General features: G+C 38.9%; 1 protein-coding gene across 2 annotated transcripts; it reads right to left on the reverse strand.

The window, feature by feature from the left end:
• Window positions 1-2,758: 2,758 nt before the first annotated feature.
• On the reverse strand, window positions 2,759-25,931 carry LOC130249643 (pituitary tumor-transforming gene 1 protein-interacting protein-like). Of its 2 annotated transcripts, none has more exons than XM_056484604.1 (7): window positions 25,714-25,931; window positions 24,168-24,220; window positions 21,896-22,004; window positions 19,084-19,192; window positions 15,520-15,585; window positions 11,011-11,057; window positions 2,759-4,330 (listed from the first exon to the last, which is right to left on the reverse strand). In XM_056484604.1, exons 1-7 carry the CDS (start codon window positions 25,829-25,831, stop codon window positions 4,281-4,283), a joined length of 552 nt encoding a protein of 183 aa, XP_056340579.1. In that variant the 5' UTR covers window positions 25,832-25,931; the 3' UTR covers window positions 2,759-4,280. The 2 variants fall into 2 exon arrangements, with proteins under 2 accessions (XP_056340579.1, XP_056340578.1); XM_056484603.1 differs by having other exon boundaries at window positions 15,520-15,588; window positions 25,714-25,898.
• Between the last annotated feature and the right edge of the window lie 1,821 nt (window positions 25,932-27,752).

The raw sequence follows: 27,752 nt of genomic DNA on the forward strand, positions 1-27,752 counted from the left end.
CAAACATGCAAATCTCATCAAAGTTGTGCAGAAGAGAACACCATTTGTGGATCACTGCTGTAGTATTTTTCCACTATTTTCCTTTTGCCTCCTTTCACAACTCACAACTCTTCTTGTTTGTGGATGGTTTCACTCATTCACTACTTGCCTAGCCTTCACTACTTCACCATGGCTTAAAACAGCAACCAAGGAGTCAAAGTGGAAAAAAGAATTCAATGTTATTTGAAGGTATCAGAATGACGACCCTTTCTTTTAAGTTTTGGGTGAAGGAGCTTTTGAGGAATGGTCTCAGAGGAGTCTGTCAAGTGCCACCAAGCAGAAACACAACTTTAGGAATACTCAGGAGATATTTATACTTCAGTCCTGACATGCCACTTTCTACATACTTTTGACAAGTTCCTTCCTCTCTGCCCTTCAAGTGGCTGTTCTAGCACTAACAGAAAGGATAAATCAATCAACAGCAAGCTTAGCTGCTGCATTTGGAAAGATGAGAGCCTATGTGAGCTTTGAAAAGCTTCCACCCATGTAAGCTCCCTAGCTCATGATGTGAAGCACAGGGGCAGTCAGAGATGCTGGCTGATTAGAACCCCAAAACCAAAGATGATAAAGCCCAGACTGAGGCGGGCACTGTGGGAACAGCCACACGCAAACGCTGCCAACTTCACTGTCTCCCCAGACTACTGACTTCCTCTTCCCCCCATCATTTCTTCACAGTGTCTTTCATCCTCTCTGTTCCTGTTTGGCCCCTGACACTCAGAGAGACAGCAAGAAAAGTATCCTAGCTGTTTCTGTCCCCTTTCTTTTTGGACTGGCTGCAAGTTCAGCAGCTCAGCCGGGGCATCCTAGAGTTGCAAGCAACTGGCACACAGCCCAGAGCCACTCCTCGTGCCCCTGCTTGGAATAACAAGAAACTTGGAAAGGATACATGGTAAAATCTATGTATGGGAGTCTGAAACAAAGATACCCTAAAAAATAAAATTTACCATTTTCCAAAACTACTTTTGTACATCTACTTAATAATCAAGTAACAATTAAGAAAGACATGGTACATACAACTAGATGGAGTCATGTCAAATCCAAGATTTCTCAAGTGACAAGTATTCCTGCATTAAGTTAAAACAACATGCTTAAATTTTCCAAAATTTTCTTCACTTATACAAATTACATCCAGCAATATCAGTCTCAAACCTGTCCCACTTGAGATTTGAGTACTGCAATTGTATTAGTCTATTCTGTGGAAAGACAAACACAAATTTTAATTTTTTCACTTCCCAGACTGCTCTTTTCAGACAGCAATACCTTCACTACTAAAATCAACAAGCAATAACCACTAAAAGTGTAATTACAGAGGAAAGGGAATAGATTTTCAATGAAGAGGAAATCAGAAAAACACAACAAACAGATACAGCTCTCAGGAATAGGTTATGCTGTTTCCCTACTTTTGTTATTATGTTGCATACCTTCTGTTTGTTTTGTTGAAAAAGTGTGGAGGAGGGGAAGCTCAGACCAAAGATGATAAATGCCTTTGTTCATACACCTGAGAAACAAAGATACTACCACACCTCTCTCTGTTTTCCAATTACTTGTGGCTACACTGAAATACAAAGGCGAGTAATCCTTCTCCTGGTAAGGCAAAGTAAGAAACAGTGACGTACAGAAAAGCAGAGTAGGTAATTAATATAATGAAGTAAGGGTATTTCCCATCCAATTATTTGCTTCAATGAACACAGAAAAGAAAGGCTAAAAAGTCTGAAAAGTCTGGGGATTTTGTGAGGATTTTTGCATTTTCTATTAAGCTCTAAGGCTGGTGTCCACAACAGTCTCATTAAATTAATAGTCTTAGCAGTGTAAGCAAAAATATACCACATTCAATATCCAGCTTAACATTTTGTATAAACTACAGACTAAAGTTAAGGCTTAACATAAGGTAACTGTGACCACAGTCATTACCATCTTACGTCCACAACTGGACTTAAGAATGTCAATTCTCCTCTTGCCTTGTCTCAAAATATTTTGGTTCTCCAAGTACTTTACCATCTTTGAAATGGTAAGAAAGGTTGTCCCTCCTCCTCCTTTTGATAGAATACATAACAGCCCTTCGTACATTGTAGCAGGTGCTGAAGAAAAATGCTTTTCTATTAAGTCAGGAATGTCACTACTTGGGTCGTGAGACAGCAGACAGACCTTCATCATTTTTGCAGAAGTTATCTCCAGGGAAAACCATCAGCATGTTTCATTTCCACACTATCAACTCACTCTTATCATAGGCCATCATTCTTCTAAGACAAGCATTTGAATAGTACTTCAGACCTTACAATGGCTGACAGAAAAAGAAACATGAAATTAAACACAATGCCTACTAATAAAGCACTAAATATGAATTAAAGAAAAAAGGAAAAAGAAAAAACAGACCAGTATTTCATTATCATTACAATACAGATTCAGAAAGTGGGAAACCTATTTTTAAATAAATTCCTGAGAGACTATATAAAAGAAACAGCATCCAAAGGTAAAGCCAGTGAAAGAACACTGTACCAAAACCAGTGATAAGTGTTATTTACTAAACCTAAGCAGAGGCAGGTTCTTTGACACTGCAAAGATTGGCAATTCACATCCTCACCCACAGGCATGATCTAATTCCTGCCACAGGCAACTGACAAAAATGCATCTTTTCCCTCTCTGAAGTCACACTTGGTAACTTCTTTCAAACTAAGTTAATTTAAAACGGTATAGAACAACAGAAGTAAACAGAAAGATATTCAAGATGTTAAAGAGTTTATTTTAGGAATGTGGACAAAAATAACACAAACATCTTCAATACTGTACATTTGTTTAACAGATAAACAGCAAGGGAGGTGATTTAAAGTATATAGAATAAATGGGAATATGATATTTGACTGGGGGGACAGAAGAGCTCTTTGCTTGTCACATCATACTGGTAAGCTACTAAAAGTGCTCAAGGAAACACCTCTATGAAAAGAAAGACAGGAAATAAATCACATTATGGAAATATAAAAAGAACAATAAAAGGTTAAAAAAAATACTGCCTTCTTACTGTACTGGCTCTGGGAGGGACTGAGGTAACTTTCTTCACAGCAGCCCTTACAGTGCTGCTTTGCTTTGGATTTGTGGCAAGAACAGTGCTGGTAAGACACCAGTGCTTTGGCTTTTGCTGAGCATTGCTTGCACAGCATCAAGGTTTCATTTTTCCCCACTCTGCCTGCTCCAGCAACTAGGCCAGGGATGAGCAAGAAGCTGGGAGAGGACACAGTTGGCACAGCTGGCCAAAACTGACCCAAACTGACCCTACTCCAGGCTCACCTAGAAAACTGGAGGGGAGGCTGGGCAGAGCTCCACTTCTGGGAGATGGCAATTACCTTTGTAGAATTTGTTCCCTCTGCCCTCTCCCTTCACTTACTGTGCCTTTATCTCAACCCTTTGCTGCTCCCATTCTCTCCTGCATCCCCTCGAGGGAGGGAGGAAGCAGCTGGGCAGTGCTTAAGCTGCTGGCCAGGGTCAGCCCTGGTAAACTGCACAATCTGGCCAACTTCCTACTTTTTTTTTTTTTCAATATACATTAAGTTTGCCGAAGAAAGTGTTCACACAGACTGATGTTTCTTAAATTTAGGAACACAACTATGTTTGTTTCAAGATCAATCTTCTTGCAATTTTGCTAACTGATTTCTTTTTCACATCAGTATTACATTCAAAGTACCTATCAACATTCCCACAACTGAATTTAATTATTCAAAGACAAATATGCTCTTCTCTGTCAACCCTTACACATTACACTCTTGGAAGATGCTTTTCCAGGTCGAAAAAACCTCCACCCACAAGAATGTACATGATTCATTTTCCATCAACTATTTCTGCTATGTGGAGCTGTGCTTCCATGTTGCTTTTTGTTATAAATAAAAAAAAATCTCTTTATTTAGGAACACGTGAATAACTGCTTGAAGTGGCAGTTAAGACTGAACTCAAACACACTATTGTGACTATTAACCATCTAAGTCAAGTAATAAAATAGAGATTTAAGAAGAGGAAAGATAAACAACAAACTTCAATGAACATTTCAACAACATTTATAAAAAATAAGTTTTATACATGTAGGAGCTAGAAACATGTTATTTCAGAAAGTCTTTATCTGCTTCTAGTTTTACAACCAGGAAAAAAATACTTTGGAGAGAAAAAACACAAAAGTGAAAGAGCACAAAGGGCAAATGAAAACAAACTGTCTTCATGGATTCTGGAGTTACAGCTCTTGTGGACGGTGCTCATCTTTATTCATTCTCAAATCTGCTGTAGGGGTTATCAGAATCCTGGAGAAGACCTGTAAAACAAAATGGGACTATAGTTATCATTTTCCTTTTACAGAAAAACTTTGAGTTACTGACTTCACTGCAATAGCCACTGCATGTAACAAATCCAAAAGGCAATTCTTGTAATAGTTGCTCTATTACCTAGACACTCAAGTATTATAATAAATTGGAAGTGTTCTTAAGCACTCTTATTTCTCAGGCAAGTATTTCATAATTTAGCAGGGAAAGAACATTTCCCTACGAAAAATTATTACAGAAAAAAGCCATTTCTCATCTGTGAGGTGTACCACAAAAAATGCACTTGTGAGAGTCAAGTTGACAAAAATCTAAGTATAGAGATGTCTCAAGAAGAACAGATTCCAAGTGGCCAGTTTATAAATGCAAGTGACTGTAAGATCATCATCCTTTTAAAATATAAGATGCTGCTACTTTGACTTAGTTCTACTTCAATTATACCCAACCATCTGTCACATTCAGCCACTTACAGCTTTTCTGCAACAAGACAATAATCTCTAAGAAAAAATGAAGATCACTTCTCATGTGCACTAAAATCTCCAGGGACCAGAACAAGAGCATCACTTAATCCAAGTTGCAATATGTTTCCCTCACAAAGATTCTTAATGACTTTACACTAAAATACTGTCACAGAAAGCACTGCAAAGCCCTCCAATTATGCTGAGTGCCTGGATATGCAGAGCATCCTCTGTATGGGTTAGCTGAGCAATTGCTGCTCCAAACAAATTATTTCAAAGAGACTTTAAACCACACTTTAAACCTGGGGTAGGCAGAAGACTGAAAATAAAGGAGTTCTGTAAGAGTCCAGAGGCTGACCTTATGTTGTGAAAAGACAGAACACTATTGCTATCTTTCCTGCCAAAATTTTTATACTGATATTTGACAAGGACTCTTCTCTAGCTCCTTTGTCTAGGCAGGGAGACAGAAGACAGTGCAGCCAAGCAACTCCAAATCACAAATGTTCACATTCACAATAATAAAAAAAAAAAAAATTCTAATCATTGCCAAACATTGTAAGAACTCTCCTCAGTCCTTTTCATACCATATCTCATTTCCACATTCCTCTTTCGTGCACACAGATACTGAACATTCACTGTTTTATCTGAAAGTCAAAACCTACTGGTGCTGTAGGCAGACTACACTACTGCCTACCTTGTGCAGTTGGTGAGCCTCATTTGAACTGCCAGGTTATTTTAGTATGCTAGTCAAGCAGCACAACTGCTCAGTGCTGATTACTGTATCAGTTAATGCAACTAACTACCTGATAGGGAACAGTAAATATTTGAAATAAAGAATAAATATGAAAAGTCCTATAATCACTCAAATAAACAAGATTACAAGTAGTCAACTTGTAAAATGTTAATATCAAAATCATCCCTCATATATAATGACCCACTTTTGTCCAAGGAGTAAGCCAGTAACATTTATAAAGCTTCAGCCAGGTAACATGACATATGTCTATTTACCTGGTGTAGTGCCTTGTATCAGAGGTACTATCCCTTTCTATAATAAAATTTTAAAATTAAGCATTTGTTTAATAAGAATATGCTAGATGATATAATTGTCAAAAATAATCTACAGTATCTTTAGATGTGGAAATTTTTATATTTTTAAACTTCTAGAAAGTGGTTACTTCTCAAATTTTAATCCTACTTTTCATTCATTTAAACCAACAGTTGTGATGTCCACTACGTCTATTCTAGCTGTCAAGTAAACTAACACACAATAAAAAATTCCCTCTTATCCTTGGCCTGCCATTCAACCTTCAGTGCCTTCAGGTAACATTCCTGCATTAATTAAACCCCAACCCAAAGAGAGAAGAAACATTTATTTTACTCCCAGGTCATCACCACTCCCACCCTTCCTCCAGACTTGTTAATACTTTGGCAGTTAGAATATAAGGCTCCTACTGTATCTAGCTACCTGAAACACAACTGAGGAGTCCTTTTTTAATAAAAAAATTGCAGTACTTCTGTATCTCATCCCTTCAAAATACAAAACACATTTATACAACATTTACTGAAAATCAGCATCAATGCTAGAAATCACCAGTATTGTTACAATTGCCATTGCATAAACTCTCTGCACTCATTAAGTTCCATTTACAAATAAATGCACCTAACTTCAAAGAGCTTTCCACAAAGTGGCAAGAGGTGGTACCATATTGAACAAAATACAAAATGAACATACCCTGCAGAATTCTCTCGGTAAGGTCTGGCAAGTGCTTATTGTATTTTATTGATATTTCATTCAGGACACATACTCAACACTTGACAGGTCTGAAAATAGCACAGTAGAACACTAGATACTGTTCTTTACAGCTCAAACAGCTGAAAGCCAATGGAAAAGATTTTCTACATCCAGTAGTGCCAATTTCAAATTAACCAGAGGATTGTGTAAGAATCCTGATAAACCTTCCCTATACCATTCTGAGAAAGTGAATATATTTTTCTGTTCCCCTGCACCAAAACACTCAGCTAAAAGCCATTTTAGAAAACTAATCCTCATATTTCAAGTGAATGTGTCATTTTCAGTACTCACTGCAAATGCCATTCCCAGTACTTGCTTTAATTTTACTGAATTATGTTTAGGAATGAACAGATCTAATCAACACCAATCAGGCATCAGAATATCTAACTTGAAAGAACTCTCATCTGTTTCATCACAGAATACTGAAACTAAATAGGCTTTAAGAACTACGAGTCAATCCAGTGTGAATACTATTGACTCTGACTTCAGAAATTGATGTCCCAAGAAAAAGGGACTCCAAGAGAAATGGCAAGCCCTCCCTCCAAATGAGAATAACCAGGGGTTACAGTACCTGACACACTTTGCTTTCAGCCTTGCTCTCAAACCTGCATCCAGCATTTAAATTTCTTTTACCCTTAGCATTTTAAGTACATCATAAGATTACATACACTAAGAGGAGTGAGAGACAGCAGCTCAGCACTTGCACCAACTCTTACTGAAGAAGTATTAGACTCCAGTAAGTGGACAAAAATTATTTGGAGATATAGAAAAAAAGGAGCATGACCAAAAGCTTCTGTCAGCTGCCACAGCTGCTCTGCCAGTGCCACTTTGAGGAGCTGGCAGCCCATGCTAATTGGGCAGCATGTCTGGTTCAGCTGAAGCTCCTGCTCTGCCTTGAACCAGGCAGGAGAGGTCTCCAAACTGCTTCCTGTCTGACACAGCTGTCATTTACACTCAGGGGTTCAGAGAAACCAGATGTTGGTATCTTCAGGAGCCTGGTTTGTAATCAAGCCCATCACATGTCACTGGTAAACTTGAATATTGGCACACAGGTCCCATAAAAGTTCTTCTATTTACTCTCATTTTGAGGTCAGTATTTGACTTACTTAGCAGTATCTAAGAAACACTCAAAAATTTGAGAGGCATGGTAGTCAAGTATCTTTCAATAGTTTGTATGAAATAATGAAGCATCTTATGAAATGACAAAGCAATGGTCAAAAGAAATTAATACCTCTTTCCAGCATATTCATTTATATTGTATGCTAACTATGCAGGTTCCCAGTCATTGAGATCTGACTCTCATCATGTATCAACACTGACCAAAAACAGAATTAACAAGAGACTGTGTATAGTTGAAAACAAAACATAACAAAAAAACCCAATCCGGTTTGCTGCATGTCTTCACCCCTTATTAAAATTTCCTTCCTTATTTCCAGTCCTCCAGATTAACAACTGTATTCTTAACAAGCAAACTAAACAGCCTTCAGTGTTTGGAAATGAAAGGTTATCCTGCCTTGCATTCAGAACACGAAAGATGGTCAGGGCAAAGGGTTTACCTTGAACAGAAGAAACATTTACTGTCACAAACTACTGAATATAGAAACCAATGTCTTACATAAAATAAACAAGAGAGGATTACATATCATTAAAATAGCTAATCAAAACCTTTGCAGAACTAAAGCAATGAAATGATAATTATTTTGCAAAAATTAAATGAAAAAAACCCTTCCACTAATACTAGGCAAAATCCTCAAAGAAATAAACAATAAAGCAGCTTCCCACTAGTGCTATACTAAACACACAATAGAAGCAAATGCAGCAGGAATTAAATTGTAGTTCCTTTGTGTACTACACAAGCTACAAAATACTCTGAATTCTACTTTAAATTTTTCCTAAGAGTCAACGTATAATTTGTGCAATCATATTGCATTCATCTATGTGAGCAAATGAAAAATACTATCAAATTGTGCAACAAAGAAACAATTGAAAGTGTGTACTCCTGGTTGCTAAAGCTCTCTATTGCTTCCAACGCTCCCAAAGGATTGTGGCTAGTGACACCTGCAGTGCATTATAAATGTGTAATTACCATTTAAATGGGGTATGGAAAGCTGGGGGATGAAATGGGAAAAGGCATTCCCTTAAAGCCAACCAAATACTGAAATTTCGGGCATCATCATCTTAATCTACAGTCAGGTTAACAAAGTCATTGTCATTCTGCCACTCATCCATGCCTGCTTAACTGAGAATCCTCTCTGCAGTGTGCAAGAGTGCAAAATAATCTAGTGTCCCCATAATTATTTGCAGCAATTTTTATTAGATTATGTTTAATATGCTAACATCTGTATTTTCTAGACAGTAAAAAATATGGACAGAAGATCCAAGTCTACTCTATGTCTCACCAAATTATTCCGACAATCATTTGTCCATATATTATCAGAATGCAGCCCTTATATTCAACAGCAATTATATTTTTGTATTTCAAAATTTATACATATTTTGTATTTCATTTTTCCTTAGTTACATACATCCTTTAAGGATGTGCTAATTATGTTTATGTGATAGTTAGATTTTTCTTTAAGATAAAAATTAACCACGAGGTTTCAGGCCTCAAATTGATATATCTGATAATATGAATTAATCTTTGCTTAGGCACTACAGCAAACTGGTCAATAAACTTTACATAGAAGTTTACTAACAAAATTTAAGTTTTATAGTCCAATTGCAATCTGGTGCAGATAAGCTGCATTACAAAATCTAAGTGCAGGAAGAAGTAAGTATATCTGACTTCTTACAAAAGAGAACACTTTCCATTAACACAATGAATGTATAGATTTATTTCTCATAAATTCATTGACAGTGGAGGCAAAATGACTCTAGCTCTCCTATGACTGTGTGCACAGTACAGCTCCAAGCAGTACTTGTGTATTCCAGAAGCATTACGTTATACAGTTTTAAATTTCAGGGAACTCAAGTACTCCAACAAGGTCTGGCAAAGCACTCCACAAAGGTCTGAAAGTTAAGCACTGGACAGACAACTGTCTCCTGAAAAATGTAGGGCCATGCAGAGATAAGTGACCTGGTTTCACAATCAGAACAGAACTGAATGCAGCTTTCACACCACCAAACCCCAGTGCAGGGCTCTGATATGAGAACTGCCATTCTGCACCCAGGACCTGCATCTTGGCTGCATCCAGGAGATGCAAAGCTCCATCTGACTGAGTGCTGCAAGTTATTGTGGGGACACAGCCATTGCCCTAAGTTCTTCACCAGATCTTTCCCAAAGCTGCTGAGATTGACTGTGAGGTCCCTTCTAAGGAGAAACATGTTTTATGTTGCACTTGGATTTTGCTTGCTTTTTTTACATCTGGACTATTGTTGTCAACCACTCAAACACCTATTGAAACTGAATTGTTTCAGTTATACTGAAACTGAGATACAGGGTTCATTATCCTGTAAAATACCAGAGAACAATTTCCATGACTGTTAAACAAAAATTACTTCCAGTTTCTTCAACATTCTTTCTCCTATAGCTCAAGCTTCATAGTGTAGTTTTCCTCTGTTCCTGCAAAGGATCGTTCTTTCACAAACATTCTCCAGGCAGAGAATTCCCTACAGAGTTTGTCTGTATCACTTCTGCATTAGGCAAAGGGCAGGCTACAGATTCAGGAAGGAATTCCTAGACTTTGCCAATCAGTTTAACAAGAGGATGAAAATTAACAGCTTTGAGTGACTGTTCAGACCCCTAGAAACACCTTCTCTGACATTAGTGCAATCTACATAATAAAAAATGCAGCAGAGTTTTAGCAGAACCATCTCTGAATACACAGTACTATTAACCCTATGAACAAATCAAATGAAAAGTGCAAGCACTGACAAGCCTACATAATAAGAGCCTCTTATACAACACAGTAGGTCCTACAGTCTAATCATACTCTTCCACAACTGGACCATAGCCCCACTTTAAAACAAAGAAAAAAATATTTTATCACTACGTAAGGCTGCCTCCTCCACCCTTCTTTTTCAAGCTTGATTTAAAAAGCATGATATCTGCTTAGTCAGTCTCTCCTTCTTCAATAGCCATGACTACAGCAGCAAAGTTCAAGTAGGTTGATTTATCACATTCAGTAACAAAAAAGCCCCAAAACTCAGTCCTCTTACTTAGGAACAGACAGAATGAATCACTTATTTTAATAAATATATTTAAATGCCCATCCTAAGCACACTGTCTTCTTGCCCAGTTGGACAGTCAGCACAGGAAGAGAACAGCAGCATAAACGTGCTGAGATCAGGTGTCAGAAGACAGGCATCAGCAGAAAACTGGGCTTGATTACTTCTGCCACTCAAAAAGCAGCTTATTTCTGCTGTGAACTTTAATTAGGGAAAAGGAATCAATGTAGGCATAGTATGAAAACAAGACAACACATACCATACTTCTTACGTATTTCATCATGCTTCAGTTTTCTTTCGTGTTTCCTGCAAGAAATAAAAGCATCAGAAGAACATTCAGACTCTTCTGAGCTGTAAGCAAACTATAATTACATCCAAAAAGGACAACAGCACTTTTTATATTAGTATTAGTAATTACACTGCAATTTTTTTTACAAAATCACACTTAGCAGTTATATATATATATAGTATTTCCATTTACATTTCATCTGTAAGTATATACATACACTGTATCTGTAAGATTTACCATAAATTCTTACTAATTGACAGTAAGAACATAAAATGTATTACAATAAACAATAAGAAGCATTTTTATTTTCTTTCCTATGTAAAAGTAAAGCATCCATATATATGCACACATTCACACACTGAGGCATTCACCTATACATAAGAAGCAAGGCAATACACTACACTGGAAGACTCCCAGATGCTTTCCAGCAGGGAGTGTAATTGTAAAATTTAGCTGGGCACAGAACATACTTCAAAATACTAATTCAATATAATAATTCTAAAAGGACAAAAAGGTGTATTACTATTTTGCTTAAGTAAGTGAAAACAACTGCTTTCTAAAATCCAACATGGCACCCATGCAGACAAAAAATTAAAATATTGTGCTAAATACAAATTGGTTTTTATGTTGTCTGACTATAACACCGTTATAGGCTGTATCTAGTATTGCCAAAATTAAATTATTTACATAAACCAAGTGTCTGATGAGTCGATTTCTCCTTCCCCTTTGCAAAGGTGAAGGGGGGAGAATGAAAGATGTTTAAATGGAAAAAATTCCATCTTTTCTCAGAGTTTTCCTGTGTTACAAAGGAAGGATCATTTTTGCTTAGTTTAAGAAACAAACATAAAAGTTCCTACACAATTGCTTCATGAGTGTGATCCAGGATCTATATACCTTGAGGAAAAGACATAGAATTTGGTAAAGAAAAGTTCCTCTAACAAAAATTAAAAAAAAAAAAAAAAGAAAAAAATTTAAATTACACCCTTTGTTACCCCCGTCAAAATTCAACCCAGTCAGACAAGTTGTGACTTCTGCCGGATTCCAATTCGCACGTATTCAGCAGAAAGCTGTTAAGCACTGACAGCTTAATTCACCAAAGATCCCATCTGCCCTATGCATATTCCACCTCCAAACAATTCCTACTGCTAATCAGATCCTGTATGTCCTCAGAAGCAATTATCCTGCTTCCTACAGAGCTGGGGGTTGAACTGGCCTTTTCCAGCAACTGCACTTTCGGAAAAGCATGCAGATAAAGCATGATGAGAAAAACCAAACAAGACAGACTCAAAACCTTCCACTACTATTTCCCAGAGATACCCATGTCCATTACACCCCCCTGCATTATTAAGCCCAGGCAGCACAGTAAACAAAGTAACCTAGCCAAAATGCAGTAAGAGGAATTGGAGAGTCAGGATAATGAAATTCACGTAGAGAAAGAAAGACAGGATTGAGACACTGAAGAGAACAAAAAGGAAATAGGAGACAAATTTACCCACTGAAGGTAACCTGACAACAGGATTGCTGCTTTCTGTAGTACCTAAAAGGAAGATATTATATGGGGAAAGGGATCTCAGGAAGAGAATAGAGAAATTCTGCTTAAAGCAGTCTTCTCCAATATAAAGCTAAACCTTTCCTCTGTATACTTTTCATGTGACCTCAAACCAGGTTTATTACTGGTGGTACTAATGGCATTTCTTCCTTGTTTTGCATATCCTGTCTGAAGCAATGGAGACTCATTGCTGTAGTTACAGCTACTGAAACCTCTGTACTTCAGCAGTCAGTGTCAATCAGTTCTGAATTCAGAAAGCACCTGCTTAAGAAAGGAGTGGTGCAAAATCAAGCTGTGTAGGCTTTGAACCTCAGAAATGCTTTAGGATACCTCCCTAGGCTATTTAAAACAAGCCACCAAACATCTAATGAAGTTTGAAGGGTAAAACCATTAATATCAGTGAAACATTCAAACTCTGACAGGCAGCCATGACAGCATCCCATGACTAAATCCTTGTTCAGTAAATAAGGCTTAGGTACACATCAACTCAGAAGAACCAGACACAGCTCTGAAGTCCCTGAAGCCACCCTGACTTACTGCACACCTCACATTATGATCAGCTCAAGTCACTTCAGTCTTCTGAGTTGGTTCTGTTTCTTAACAGTACTGCTATTACTCCATTTTATACATGCTAAGCTATTGGCTTCTTATCCAAGTTGTCCTCATTGCTGTAAGCAGAGGAAGTATTTTCTCAATTCTAACAATTTACATAATAATTTTTCATACTTGGTTCTTCACAAATAAACTACCATCTTTTCTTTCCCTGGCCTCTCTCCTTGTTGTCACTTACCAATACAATATCAATTTATACTTGGTACTGAATATTATTGCTTATTTGTTTATAAACTTCTAAAATAAATTATTTATAAATTATATAAATATAACATATAAATATCCCATGTATTTGAATATGCAAATAATTGAGTGTATAGAAAAACACTTCACTACTCAGTAATGCTATGCTCAAAAATGATTCTTCATGTTAGAGATGATGAAGTCAAATAAAGGACTACAGCTATGCAATAAGGTAACTGTTTTAAGTCAAAAATTGAACTCCAGACAACCTTCTCTTCATGCCCTCGCTGTAAGTGCAAACTTGAACCATCACCAGTGATTTTCAACCCTCTCAGTACACTGACAGCCAGTTTCAGCCTTGTGTAGACAAGCAGAAAGCCAACATAACTACCCTTACTTTTCATTTTAACATGCATCTTCCAAAGAGACACTATAGTATCCATAATTAACTGATTTTTAATGCAAACAAATATTAAACTTAAAAACCAGACTTTTACAGTGTACTGAAAATATTAGGTGCTGCAATGATCTTAAACCTTCCACAAAAAATATTTCCATGGAACACTATGGAACTTGGGCCTTCTTACTTTGTTTTTACCATTCACTAACGGAATCAGGAAATTAAGCTCAGGCTAGTCCTGTTCACCTTCCACTGCCAATTGATATGAACAGCTGTATTTGAAGTAGCTGTATCCCACAGAAAAAAAACCCCAACAAGTAGAATGACAAGTAAAAAACATAACCAGATAGACACGAGGTCAATGCTGTGATTACTTTCCTCCCATGATATTTATCCGAACATCTATTCAGCTATTTTCATAAACTATGTGAAAATGTCAAAGTAGAAATGAAGGAGTACTCAGTACTCCTCCTCAGGCAGTGTTTTCCTCTGCAGGTTGCTTGTCAAAAATGGGTTGTTGAGAATACTAATTTGTTCTACAGCCTGCTGCTAGCAATTCATCCTCCAAAGGTCTTAGAGGAAGCAAGCAGCGGGTAGGGTGAGGTGCTTTAGGTGCTGGAAGTGGCCTACCCCTTGTGTTTTCCCATGACCCCTAGCCACACACACAATAGGTGTGCATGTTCAGAACATGTAAACACCCCAGGGCTGCTGCTAAGCTCTCTGCTGCAATTAAAACAGTTTCTGTTTCACAGACACACTCCTGAGACAAGCTGGGAAAGAGGAATGCTGCTCTATGTAAGGCTGCAGCAATCATTCTGGCAGTGCAGTCTGCTCCCAGTGATCCTTGCTCCTAGGCTAAATTCAAGAATGGAGCTGGTATTAGCTCTGTGCTGCTAATTGCCTGGTGCAACACCACTTGCTAGCTGTGTGCACAGCACACCTTATGCTCCAGAAGCATCAGACTTCCTACAGATTAACTGTACCAAGAATTCAAAGCTGACACATAAGTCACAGTGGAAAGGTTACAGAACACAATCATCCCCTCTTATGCACCTAGTCAGAAGTCTGCTTTAAAACAAACAGATAAGTACTGTCTTAACTGAACAAAGTTGCATAATTAAGGATTTTATCACAATGTACATGGTTTTATATACAAAAAAAAAAAAAGTTGATATTCCTCACTGGGTCCCATCACTTTAGAAAGAAACAAAAGCATTATAGGAGAAACACCATGTTCATACTAGCACTCAGTCTCCTGTGCTGTGACTAGTTGTAACTGGATTAGCAGGCAGAAAATTCCCCTTTTTTTCTGATCCATTGCAAATATTCAATATAACTTATCTAAGAAACTGTGTGTGAGCAAATTTCCTGCTGGACGCCTATTTCTTACCCTTCCAGGCACATTCAAGCCTGACACTTTCAGCTCACAACTTCAGATGTTTATGAAAACAAATTTGCATCTGTTCTCTCCTTAGATAATGTTTGTCATTACCTTGCAATGATGCACAGAGTGGTACCTGCCACACTGAGCATTTGCTCAGTTTGCTCTCTGTTCATTTACAGCAATACAGCTCCTAATCAGCCTCATAATAAAGCTGTTTTGTAAAAACCTGACACTGTCATGCCTAATGTCATGATGTCTCTTTGTTTAGTACTCCATGCATTTCTTAGAAAGGCAGAATACTCCTACATGACCAGGAAGTGTACAGCTATACATCAAGCTGTCAAGACTTACCTCTGAAGAGACTGTAGTCTTCGTTCCTCTCTCTTCCTAGCTAGCTGCTCCTCTTCTTCATCTAGTCTGCTACAAAAATAAGGAGGGAAGGAAAGCATAAGAGGAGGAAAAAGCAACTTTATTGCTAAGCTATCACTATTTAGTTACTTTACTTTTAAAAAGAATTTATAGTCTGAACAGAGATACTACTTCATGGACATGTAAAATTTCACAGCTAAGTATACTTGACAAGTTTGTGTAATTATCCTTTCACATTTTATAATATCCAAATGCTTTACTCATGTAGTAATATGCACTTCAGCCTCCACAGGACTATTTACAGCTCCTTAGGAAGAGGATGCAGACTGCTCCAGAAGCAGAATTCCTAATTGCCCTTTTTCCCATGTGTCACACCCCATTTAAGACTCAGTGTTCTACACATGCACAGTTAAGTCCATTGTTGTCCTCTGGAAGAAGATTGATGGTTCATAAGCCTTTGATGCCAGAACAATTTATCTTTCCAACAACCATTACTATCCAATCTCAAGCTGCCCCCAGGAAATGAATCTGTTCTGGAATGAGCAAGGATTTACCTGAGTATCAGCTGTGTGATTCTGGGAAATGCTGACCTACACAGTACATCTGAGCTGTGCTCTACTGAACTCTCTGCTGCACTTTACCTTTGTGTCCTGCCTTGGAGAAAGCTCAGCTTCACTTAACCATTAGTCAGATTATGTAAGACTTATAGGACTCTAAAACAAATGTCAAACATTTTTTCTGTTAGTTTTCCCTGACAAAACTTATGATGATTCTTCAGGATTAGTAAATGGACAACGGCCCAGGTGCTAATCATCTTTCAAAAGTGAATACAGTTCTGAAGATGTCTGAGATTAATATTTACAATATTAATACACCTGAGCAGCATTACCACACATCTGCAGCCACCAACATCTAAGTTAAGCAAGAGTGACATCCAGTGGTTAATTACAGCATGTCAAAAGCTTTAATACACAAAATTTAGACACATTCAGGTCTGGAGACATGAACTCAATTCTTTCACCTGCTCAAACAGTCCATATATCTCTCTGAACATTATACTTATTTCAATACAAGCCAGTACTTCAGAATCTACGCAAGTTTTAGAAACAAATTTCTTAGTTCCAGCTTTTTCCACCTAAAAATTAGAAGAATCTTGGGGGAGCAGGAAACACACACTACAGGTCACTTTTATTTGAAAACAATGCTAGACCCTTTTAGAAAACTAATAATTCTCCACATCAGCATGTCCAGCATGACTAGAAGGTCCCATTCTTCGGCCCCTCCTATAAAAATGCTTTACTGGAGACTGTGTCTTATAACTATGCAATAATCTTCTCAACTGGTGTTCCAAATTATGAAAGCATCAATGCTGGTATATGATTCAGAAAATATATTTCTTCCCTGTAATTAAAGAGCATTAAATATCTTCTGATTTCTGGATATTTTGAATGAATTGTTCTTCCAAATTCAGAAAGTTTGTGATTATACAAATAAAAACATGGTTGATAATAGAAGTTCACTGGAGTCTATCTAGTAGAATTTCATGAATAACAGCTGTTCATGAAACTGTCACAAGTATGTGGAACTAGACTCTTAGAAGTCAAAAAACACAGAATAAAAATAAAATCTATGCACCAATATTCCTAGAATTCCTGTGGTAGGATGGACACAGATGAGCCAACTACAATACTGATGTGGGAGTTAATGATTTTAAGTATTCTCTGTGTTCAAGGAAAGGGTAAGTTCAGGCTTCTCAAACACTTAAACACCACAGCTTAAGAATTCCCAAAAGAAACACTGATATTTCTCCAAAACAAGCTTACATCTCAGATCTCAGATGACACATCTAAAATAAACAGTAAACAGATCTAGTACATTTCCACAACCTTTCCTTCCTCCTTCATGAAGAAAAAAAGAAAAAAAGTTTCTTTTGTGGAAAAATGAGTCCCCAAAAATAAGGAAGAAGAGAGCAAAAGAATTCCTGCTGAGAACCAGAGGGCTTAAAGCCAATAATGTATCATGTTTCAGTGTAATAACACATTCTGACTCCTCCTGAAATAAACTGGACCTCAGATTGACAAGACCTTTAAATCCTTTAAGGGTCACCAGATTAAGCTTGACACCTTTGGAGTCTTGGCATAAGATAACTCTGAACTAACCCTCTATTTATAGAATTAGATGTTACAGTACTGATTGACAACTTAGCTACTAAAACTGAAGTCTGGCACAAATATCTCTTTTCACAGGATTCAAGCTTTATTTGCTGACATGTCAACCACAAGGGCCTACTCAGTTGTTCTGCAGAGGATGTTGGCAGATCTTATGTAAGATCAAAACCTGTTCTTCACATCTTCAAGGCTTATCAGCACAGGGCTAAAGAGTATTCATTTTTGCACTAGGGCAGATTTGGTATACCAACCTACCAATAGAACAGGTACACTCTTCCTCAGGGAAGACAGAAAGGAACGAGATGTCATTTACAATTCTTTTCACATTTTTTTAAAGCCTCATATGCACCATATTTCTCTGGCTTTCAGCAATAAACAATGCACAGTTAGGTAAGTTCTTTTAAAAAAATCCAAAACCAAATCTCAAACAGGAACAATGAGTCAAAGGTACTTAAAAAAGTATAGAAATCATTTCAAATAAAGAAATAAGGCCCCATTTTATTAATACAGGAAATACTGAAGGACAAAAAGAACAGAGCTAGCTGAAACTACTGTCCAGAAAGTTTTAAAAACTTGAGTGATAACATGCTGTGCTGTCCCACTTCACACTGCAGCACTGATGGACTTATTTTAGCTTATCAACTTTTTAACTTATCAACTACTTCCCTCCTTTTAAGAATATCAGCTACTTAGAGAAGCTAGTTTAAAAAAAATTTACAAGTTCTCCAAGATCTCAAGAAGATTTAAATTTTGTAGTATTATTTTCCTTGAAAATAAGTAAATAATTCTTAGTATCTTAGGGCAAAGAGGTATTATCTCACATTTAGAATACCTTCTTGAATTGGCAAAGACAGCTAATCCCTTAGATACTGACTGCTGACAGACCCTAGAGCAACTCTGAAAGATGGATACAAAGTGCTGTATAGGACATTGTTGCTCAATTACTTGTTACTCAGCTGGTCCCTTTTTGCTGTACCATGAGCTTGCCTTGAAAGAAATCATTTATACCATTATCACAAGAAGCAAGGATTTACTTGGCCATGGGAAGATTTCATGTCCAATGCTAATAATAAAGTGTAAAATGTAGAAGTGTAAGTTGTAAAGCAACAGCTTACCTGAAGTCAGACACATCTAGTGCTCTTACCACTAGAAAAATCACTTCAGTGCCAGTCCAGCATCATTTCCAGTGTCATACTACCTGTCACTAAATATCTCTCAGGTTGTTGTCTTTCTCAAACAAATAAAGCAAAATTACCAGAACTGCTTCCAAATAAAAATATTTTTAGCAATAAATATTTTTACTGGAGAGTAAAAGTTGTAGGTAGACAGGGAAGAGCAGGACCCAGTGTTAGGAAAGGAAACAAATATATGTGTTTACCTCCTGGAACGCCTTCTGCAGTAACAGCAGTAACAGCAACAGACTGTTATGGACACCAGAATGAGTCCAGCTACCACAGCCATGGCAATAATTAAAGCCTCAAAGTTTACTGAAAAAAAAATGAATATATTCAACTTGTTAAGACCTTCCCAGATATTTTTTCATCCCTATATGCAAAAACCTCCACATGATTCTGTTCAACTACCCCAGATAAAATGCAGTATGCCACATGCAAACTTTGATATTATGCATAATCTACATTAAACAGAAATTAAGTAAAATCCCATTTCTCATTCTGGTACTTCCCTACAAGTTACAAAAACTTAAATATATTTCATCCAGAAAAGCAAAATTTTTTTTAAAAAATGTTTTAAACAAAATTTTATTTTTTCAAAAGTATACTACTTAATTGAAGCAAAAAAGGTTTTTTTGAACCTATTAACGTGCAGGAAAAGATTGTCAGTTTTCAGTCTGCATTCCTGGCACCAGCACCTATTTCATCTGCTTACTATTCATGAAAACACCCAACACAATTAAGCTACTTTGTATTACACTGTTCTTCACTTCACTCTGGTTAATAATCTGTCAACACATGTAATTCATATAAAATAGTAACTGGAAGCTAGTAATTCATTTTTGATTTTGAAATCTGCACTATTCACCTTCATTTTCAGCAATGGTGAACAACATTTATCTCTTAATTTTATTTGCTCAAAGAAAAAAAAGAAACATCACCATCACCTTCACAAGTTAATTAATTTTCCTGCTGTGTTTGTAGGGGACAGTCTCAGTAATACCATATAACCCCATGGCATGCTGCTGCCTGTAATTTATTAAAAAGAAATCTATTGAGGAAATGTATCTTTGAGGACGTTTTTGTTGTTGGTTTGTTTTTTTTTTCTACTTTTACTTTTTTTTGCTGGGAATGTGCTCCATTATGAAATTTTCATTTTGTGTTTAAGGTACAGTCAATCTAGAAACATAAATGGCACACAAGGTAGAAGCCATTTCCACAGCAGCAGTAAACTGTCAATATCACCCTTAGTATCAGTAGAAAAGGACATGTGTTTCTCTACTTTTGTGTGCTTGAGAGTGTTAAATTACTTCATAGCAGCTGATTTGATGCTGTGTTCTGTATTTCTGGCTCTAACATGCTGGTAGCACACCAATGTTTTGGCTGTTGCTGAATAGGCTTGAAGAGCACCAAAATATTTCCCCACCTCCTCCCTGTCCCCTTCCCTCTGTTCCCCCCAGTGAGTAGGACTGGACACAGGCAAGAGGCTGGGAGAGGTCAGGAGGGGATGCTGACAGAACACTTGACCCAAACTGACCATCACAAAATGTCCCGGTCAGCAAAAAAATCTGAGGTAAAGGAAAGGTAAGTGGAGTGTAACTGGCTTCCAAGGAGAAAGCAAATTGCAATGGGAATTTCTTGTCTGGGGACTGGCTGAGCATCAGTCTGCCTGGGGACAGAGGAACGTAAAATAACAAAAAAATTTGCATTTTTTCCTCTCCCTCTTTTTCCTTCCCTTTTTAAACTGTCTTTATCTCAGTCAAGGAGGTTTTCTGCTCTTCTTCCTTTTTCTTTCTCCACCCCACTGGGGCCATGTGAGAAAAGGAGGAAACAAGCAGCTGTGTCAGTACTCTGCCACTGGCAGGAGTCAACCCTCCACATTTTCAGAAAAAAAGTCTGCTAAAAATTTCATTATAAGAGCCTTTACTACAACACTGCAAGCCCAGTTTTCTTAAAAGTGAGCTTCATCACTGAAATTATATTCTTACCACACCCTAAAGTACTTCAACAAAAGTCTAAGCATAAATGCCTGTTCTCAGAAAACAAAGAACAAGGCCCTTGTGTAAGAGTATAGAATTATTGAAGTTCACCTGTACTTTTTAACCTAGTCACTCTGCAGCAGTCATTATAAGTGGTACTGCTCAGAAACTTGGCATGTTCCACTTTAACAGCAATCTTCTGCTACCCTAATTTAGACTACTGCAAAACCTCTCTGCGGTAAGCATGGTAACTTTCTTCAGCCAACACAGTCACTGAGAGTTCACCCTCACTTGCTTTTGTCTTTTACCCTCCTGGTGTCCATGCACAAACAGAAAGCAGCAAGCCTCTGCTCTGCTGACTGAAGCTGTACTCTTGTGTTTTCACAAACCACTACACCTTGTTTCATACAAGAAGCTTTCCAATGCCTTAGATGTTCTCTGTTCCAGTCTAGTCTGAATTTAGATTTACACAATTACAAAAACAGCTCTAAATATTTCACTCTGAAAGCAGCACATGCTCAGTCCTTTATTTTGTAGTAACACATGCAAAGCAAATGGAAATTGAAGAACAATTACACAATGCAGGATTACAACCTGCAGTGGCACCGTGCATTTTCCTTTTAAACCTTATCTACATTGCCTTTGGTATCCATCAATTACACTGTTATTTCAGTTTAAGCAAAAATAGCCTTCAAAAATTTGTGTGTGACTCTATTCCTATGGTACTGGTTCACTGCTGCCACTGGAACATAATAGAACCATGGATCTAGACAAATCCTCCAACACTTTCAGAAATTTTAAAGAAAGCAATAAAGTTTTAAAGTCATTGCAACAGTATACCAACACTGGCTATTCACAAAGAAACCTTAACAATGACTGTTTTTAAATTCAGAAGATTAGAGCTATGGCTCCAAATCATAACCACTGCCTCCGAGCGCCGTCCCTCAAATAAATTATCAGCAAACAGCTCTAGCAAGCTACCTCACTTTAATTATACTCATAAACAATTATCTACAGCAAAAGTAAAATTAGTACCTACTCCAGCAAACTCCCCATCGGGCATTTGAGAGTGAACACAATGAAGATGGTGGAAAAATACTTCTTACAGGGTAATCAATACACGTGCTGTTGGTGTAGCACCAAAGGCACTGTGCAAAAGAAACAAGAAAAATCACAAATTATTCATCTTCAAAAACAGTTAACAATTTAGTGCATCGCTCCAAAGACAGAAATTGAAGTGTTTTGTCTTATATAGAAGTTCTTGTACAATTTCTCAGCAAAACTCAAACTTAATGGTGAATAAGAACATTTTGTACTTGCAAGTAACACTAGCCCAAAGATATCTAGGATCATATTGAGGTACTCTGCATACTTGAGGGTAAAATGAGTTTGGGTTTAAAATTATTGGAATTAACAAATAAGAAATACAAAATCAGATTGCCAATTATTCAGAATTTTAAAACACCTTGTATCTTTAAGGAATAAACATACACCTATAATCTTACTTCAGCCTTGTATTTGATTAACAACAGAAAGAAAAAAGAATCCTTGTAAGTCTACAGAAGCTTTTTCTCCAAGGTAATGAATGATACAGCCTCATCCAGTCTGAGTTGCAAGATACTCTGTGTATCTTAATTGCACAGGCTTACACATCTGGATATTTTTAAAATTTAAAATTTTTATGTGTATCATAGTTAAAATTCCAGCACAACATTTCTGCTTTTAAAGTCATCACTAAGCATCAGGCTTAGGTTCTGGTTTTCATCTGTTGAAATAAATACTTATTCAGTCATTTTTCAGAAGTCATTTACCACACATCTCAAACAGTTAAATAGTTTTGAATAATGGCAATAGGAGTCTTTGACAGAATGTTTTTTAGGATCCATTATAAAAAGAGTTCAACCAGGAACTAGGTTTTATCTAACAGTACTATCAAGAACATCCTTGTCATACATCCTCAATTACACAAAGCCTGTTATCTTGCCCTTAATAGACTGCAAAACATTAAACACAAAGGAAACTATTTGTAACAGATTCTGCTTTCTGGAAAAGTGTGGATACAGTAAGAATGTATTACTGTTTTGCTGTTGCTAGTCTGTACAAATTAAACATACCCATAAGGGCACATCAACAGAAAAACCAAAGAAAGCAGAATTTACTTTGCAAAAACCATGCCCTTTTAATTACAGATGTTAGATGAGAATATGCTTTTTTTGGTTCAAATATTTAGTCAGAATTAACAGTTAAAAAATAACAACTAATAGGGAGCATAATAATGAGGTCTCTCCTAATCTCAACAACTGTACACTGTTGGTGACACCTGGGAGCCCAGAAAGCCCAACTGTATCACCCTGATGGAGACTCCTGCATCAAACTGCTGGAAACATACCTAAGCAAAAGGCAATGCCTGACACAGCTACTAGCTGGAGCAGGGGCTGAAGTACAAGAAAGTATTTCAATTGACTCATTCCAATGATAAAAGGATCTGACAATACACAATCATCAATACAATTCAATTAACATTTTTCCCTTAAAGTCAAAATATGCACAGGACAAGCAGGTAAGTTCAGATATTTCTTTAAGACTCCTGAATCTGAAGTCTGAATTTGAAATAATCTACTTCTGCTCTGCAGGGACTAATGGCCTCTGCATGCTTATCACAATCCTTATGGTAGAGCTAAAGAAGTTTCCAGCAAAGAGCAGAGAAACAAATTCTAACATTTAAACATCTGCCTTACTGCAATCTCATTGGAAATCTAAACACTGCTACCAACGTGGCTTAGCCTGGCAGTGAAGCACTCACAGTCTGATGTAGCCAGTGGAGGGACCAGCACACTCTGCCTCAGCTACAGGCACTTCTTGGGGCATCTTTAGAGAAAGGCACTTCCAGTTTATCTACATTAATTTCCCAGTTCTCCTAGCACAACAGAAGAAAGACAAGGCATTTTAACTACCTGAGTTTATTAGAGGGACATTTATCTAAGTGCTAACCACAAAATGAGGATGTGTCTGAGGCAGCAGCAACATCAACTTGCTCAGCTGAGCTATAAAAGCCCCGAGCACACTGACACTGGAAGCCTGGGTTCAGTCTGTCCTCTCCAGACAAAGCACAGGAACATCCTGAGTGACCAAATCATGGAGCAACCCTGGCAAAGTGAAACCACACTGGCATCACATGTGACAGAGGAGAAGCAACACATCAATTGACTCTATCATTTAAATAAGAAACAAATAGCCAAAGAAAACCTAACAATTTGATTTTGCAATAAGTGGAAATTCTTATCAATCAAAAAAGATGTTAAAAATCTTACCGAAACATTGTTTAGACATTCTTCACAGGACTTCTGGGAAAATGCTGAACATGCTAAAAAAACAAACAAAACCAAAATACACAGAGATTATGTATTTATTTTTATTCCATAAGGTCAAACATTTATCATAATATTTAACCTTTTTTTTCCTAATCCTAGATACAAGCAGTAATTTTGACTGAAGTAATAAAATCTCAATAATTCCATTCCAGGAGAACTGCAGCAAACAGAGAAAAAAAAAAGTAAATTCAACCTTAGACACAGTGAAACAATTCAAGCTTACCTTTAACCTCAGTTTGCTTTCTCTAAGGACAACACAGAAGATATAACCCAGCAGTCTCCTGGTATCTCTGCTGAAATTCTAGAACTTACACACTTCAATTTAGGGAACTTTCCAAAGTGCATCTTTGGAAGCTTTGCAAAAGTTGAACCTTGCTTAGGATTTCTCTCCTTCCACAGGTATTAACTTTTAGTTTCAGAAACTTCTATTTTTACTCAATTTTCAAATGGGATTTTTTGACACACAGGACCATCATGCTGCTTATAAAAATATTTAATTGCCTTTTCAACGTGAGATTTAGAACCCTTCCCTAAAGGAAATTAAACACCCCTAGCTGGGATCTAGACACACCTGTCAACTTGAGATACCCAAATTTGATGCCAGCCAACCTGACGTGCACCTTTGTGGCCACATCTGTTGGTGGCAACTAAATCTGAAGCCGAGCTTCACCAGCCGCCTGCCAAAAGCAGGGAAGAGAGAAATGATTCCAACAGAACGGAGGGATGAACAACTCCATCGGATTCTCCCGAGCCACATTCCTCATCATCACCCAGGGCTGAGCAAACCCTGGCGACTGTGTACTCTAGGATGACCCTGCCTGAGCAAGAGAAGTTGGATCAGGAGACCACTGTGGTCCCTTCCAACCTGCCCCATCCCGCGATTCTGTGAGTGCTGTCTGTGCCGCAAAGGTCCGGACACCCGCATGGACCGCAGGCCGGCAAAGCCAGCGCCATCAGCCCGTCCTTCTGCCGGGCCCGGGCTGTTCCCTCGGGGCCGGCAAACCCAGCGCCATCAGCCCGTCCTTCTGCCGGGCCCGGGGCCGGCAAAGCCAGCGCCATCAGCCCGTCCTTCTGCCGGGCCCGGGGCCGGCAAAGCCAGCGCCATCAGCCCGTCCTTCTGCCGGGAGCGGGCTGTTCCCTCCGGGCCGGCAAACCCAGCGCCATCAGCCCGTCCTTCTGCCGGGAGCGGGGCCGGCAAACCCAGCGCCATCAGCCCGTCCTTCTGCCGGGCCCGGGCTGTTCCCTCCGGGCCCGCGGGCCCAGCCCGCTCCGCGCCGGGCACAGCACCAGGAGCTCTCCGCAGCTCTCCTGAAGGCGCTTCGGGCGCGGCCCGGCCCTTGCAGGTCTCGGGGCGAGCCGCGCCCGTGTCCGCCGCCGTGCCCCTCTGCCCGGCTCGGGCCCAGCTCGCCCGGGAAGGCGGCTCGGCCGCAGCCGCGGGCCGGACGGAAGCGAAGGGCCCAACGCCGCGCTGCCCGCCCCTCCTTACCCGGCGCCGGCGGAGCCGTGCTGCGGATCTGCTCCAGCCCCGCCACGGCGCGGCCCCACAGCAGCGCCATGCCCGGCAGCCACAGCGGACACAGCGGCCACCGCCGCACCGCCTCCATGGCCCGAGCCGGACCGGAACCGGAGCGGAACCGGAGCGGCCCCGCGCAGGCGCCGCCAGCCCGGGGCGGGGCGGGGGCCGGGCCTCGCCGGCCGCGCTCTCGGGCGGGCTGAGAGGGACTGTGCCTGCCCCTCAGCCACAGTCACCGTCGGCAGGCCGAGATCTGAGCTGCACGGGAGCTTTCCGCCTCCTTTCGTGTGCTGTGACGCCCTTCTCTCCTTGCTTTGCATGTGGGCTTTCCGGTGCCTGTGGGGCAGGGAGGTGGCTCCTGCTTCCTCGTTCCGTTCCTGAGTGAGGATGCCCAGCAGGCTGCCAGAGCCAGCAGAGACAACCCCCAGAGAAATTAATAAAGAGATGGAGGCAAATTGAAAATTTGTCATGACCTTCCCATTTTAAAAGACTAACGAATTGTTGGTTTTGCATGGTGACCCACCTCTCAGGGCCTTTGGGAAGCATTCAGCACTCTTCCAAGTGCCCAGGGATATATAGAGCACCCAGATTAGTCTTCAAGATACAGCACAGGAACAAAAGAAAGACCCCAAACCCTCTGAGATGGCAGGGTGAGGACACACAAGACACTTTGGGCATCTCAGTGGCCCTAGATAGCTGTGGTTAGGCACTAAACCGAGTCCTTAATGGCCAACAAGTGGCTTGGCATGCTGTCACAGCCAACCTTCCTTTAGTTAAACAATCCTGCTGCTGAACTTCATTAGTTTCCCTGTTCCTTGTTCAGGATTGGGAAGTTTTATATTTGGCAATCAGTAGCTGAAGTACCTGTGCAGATTTTGTTAGTGCTCAAAGATTCTGCTTCAAGCAGGAAGCAAACACTCCTTCCAAGTACGGCATTGTTCAGTCAAGTAGTGACTCCAGCTGCTTGTGACCTCCCTTCCCAAACACTCCTTCTCTTCTATTTAGAGAATTTTTATTACTCTTGTGTAATAAAGCCATTGTTGCTATAGAAAGTATTGCAATTGCTTTGTGGACATAGGGACAGCAGGTCTGGGCTGTTTGAGAGGCTTTTGTAAATACACTTGAGCCTTAACAAGAAATAAGAGGAATGTTTTTCACAGTACTTGATTTTGCCATCCTATCTATTTTCAGACACCTGATTCACCTTACTGCAGAGATTAATCTCCCTAAAATCCTACCTAGTAAGAGATGAATAGCTCCAGGGAAAAGAGGGAATTAGGATAACTGCTAGTATTTCTGGTGGCTTAGGCTAATGTGTAAAATTGAAGAGATCAAACCCAAGTAAGGTGCCCTTACCTTAAGTTTCAATCTGCACAAATTTGTTTACATTTAATTTTGTCTATGTTACCTTCAGATTTTTGCCAGCAGCACTAGAGTCCCTGCTTCTTGGTCTTCAGGGATTTTAGAAAAATAAAGCCAAAGTGTGGGTATACAGGCCATATGGAGACAAAGATGGTTTTTTTTTTACCTGAGGTTAAATGTAGGACAATATTATTATGACTTCAGTGTGCTTCAGCTGACAGAATGCTTGAATGGTTTGGGTTGGAAGGAGCCTTTAAAGGTTGTCTAGTTCCACTCCTCTGCAATGAGCAGGGGATCTGAAGACCAGGTTTTGCCATGTTTTCAAGTCTATAAATCTTTGTGCTCTGAAAAACTTCTTTTCTTTTTTCTTGAAGTCACTTGGAATGGGCTCTTGGGATAGCAGAGAGACACAGGTAACAGACAAAGACTGCCAAAGATAAGGAACTGTTTACAAGTAATAATAAACTATTGCTATTAGACTATTGCATAGGGAGAGATGTATCAAGTCATGAAAGGCACAGAAAAAATTAACACAGAAGGACTTTTTTTCTAATAGAAGACCTGGAATACAATTATCATGTAGAAGACTGAAAAAAAAATGTTCTTAAAAGAAAGTACCTTAAATTATGAAAGTCTGGATATTAAGGACA

Source organism: Oenanthe melanoleuca, chromosome 2 (genome assembly GCF_029582105.1).
Source record: "Oenanthe melanoleuca isolate GR-GAL-2019-014 chromosome 2, OMel1.0, whole genome shotgun sequence".
Classification (NCBI taxonomy): Eukaryota; Metazoa; Chordata; class Aves; order Passeriformes; family Muscicapidae; genus Oenanthe; species Oenanthe melanoleuca.

What these genes read in the sequence shown, in the direction of transcription:
- LOC130249643 (XM_056484603.1), bottom strand. Translation starts at nt 25,831, where the DNA reads ATGGAGGCGGTGCGGCGGTGGCCGCTGTGTCCGCTGTGGCTGCCGGGC. An exon ending in AGACTACAGTCTCTTCAGAG is followed by an intron (nt 11,058 to 15,519) that starts GTAAGTCTTGAC and finishes TATTTCTTGCAG; the next exon opens with GAAACACGAAAGAAAACTGA. An exon ending in TGAAATACGTAAGAAGTATG is followed by an intron (nt 4,331 to 11,010) that starts GTATGTGTTGTC and finishes TTTGTTTTACAG; the next exon opens with GTCTTCTCCAGGATTCTGAT.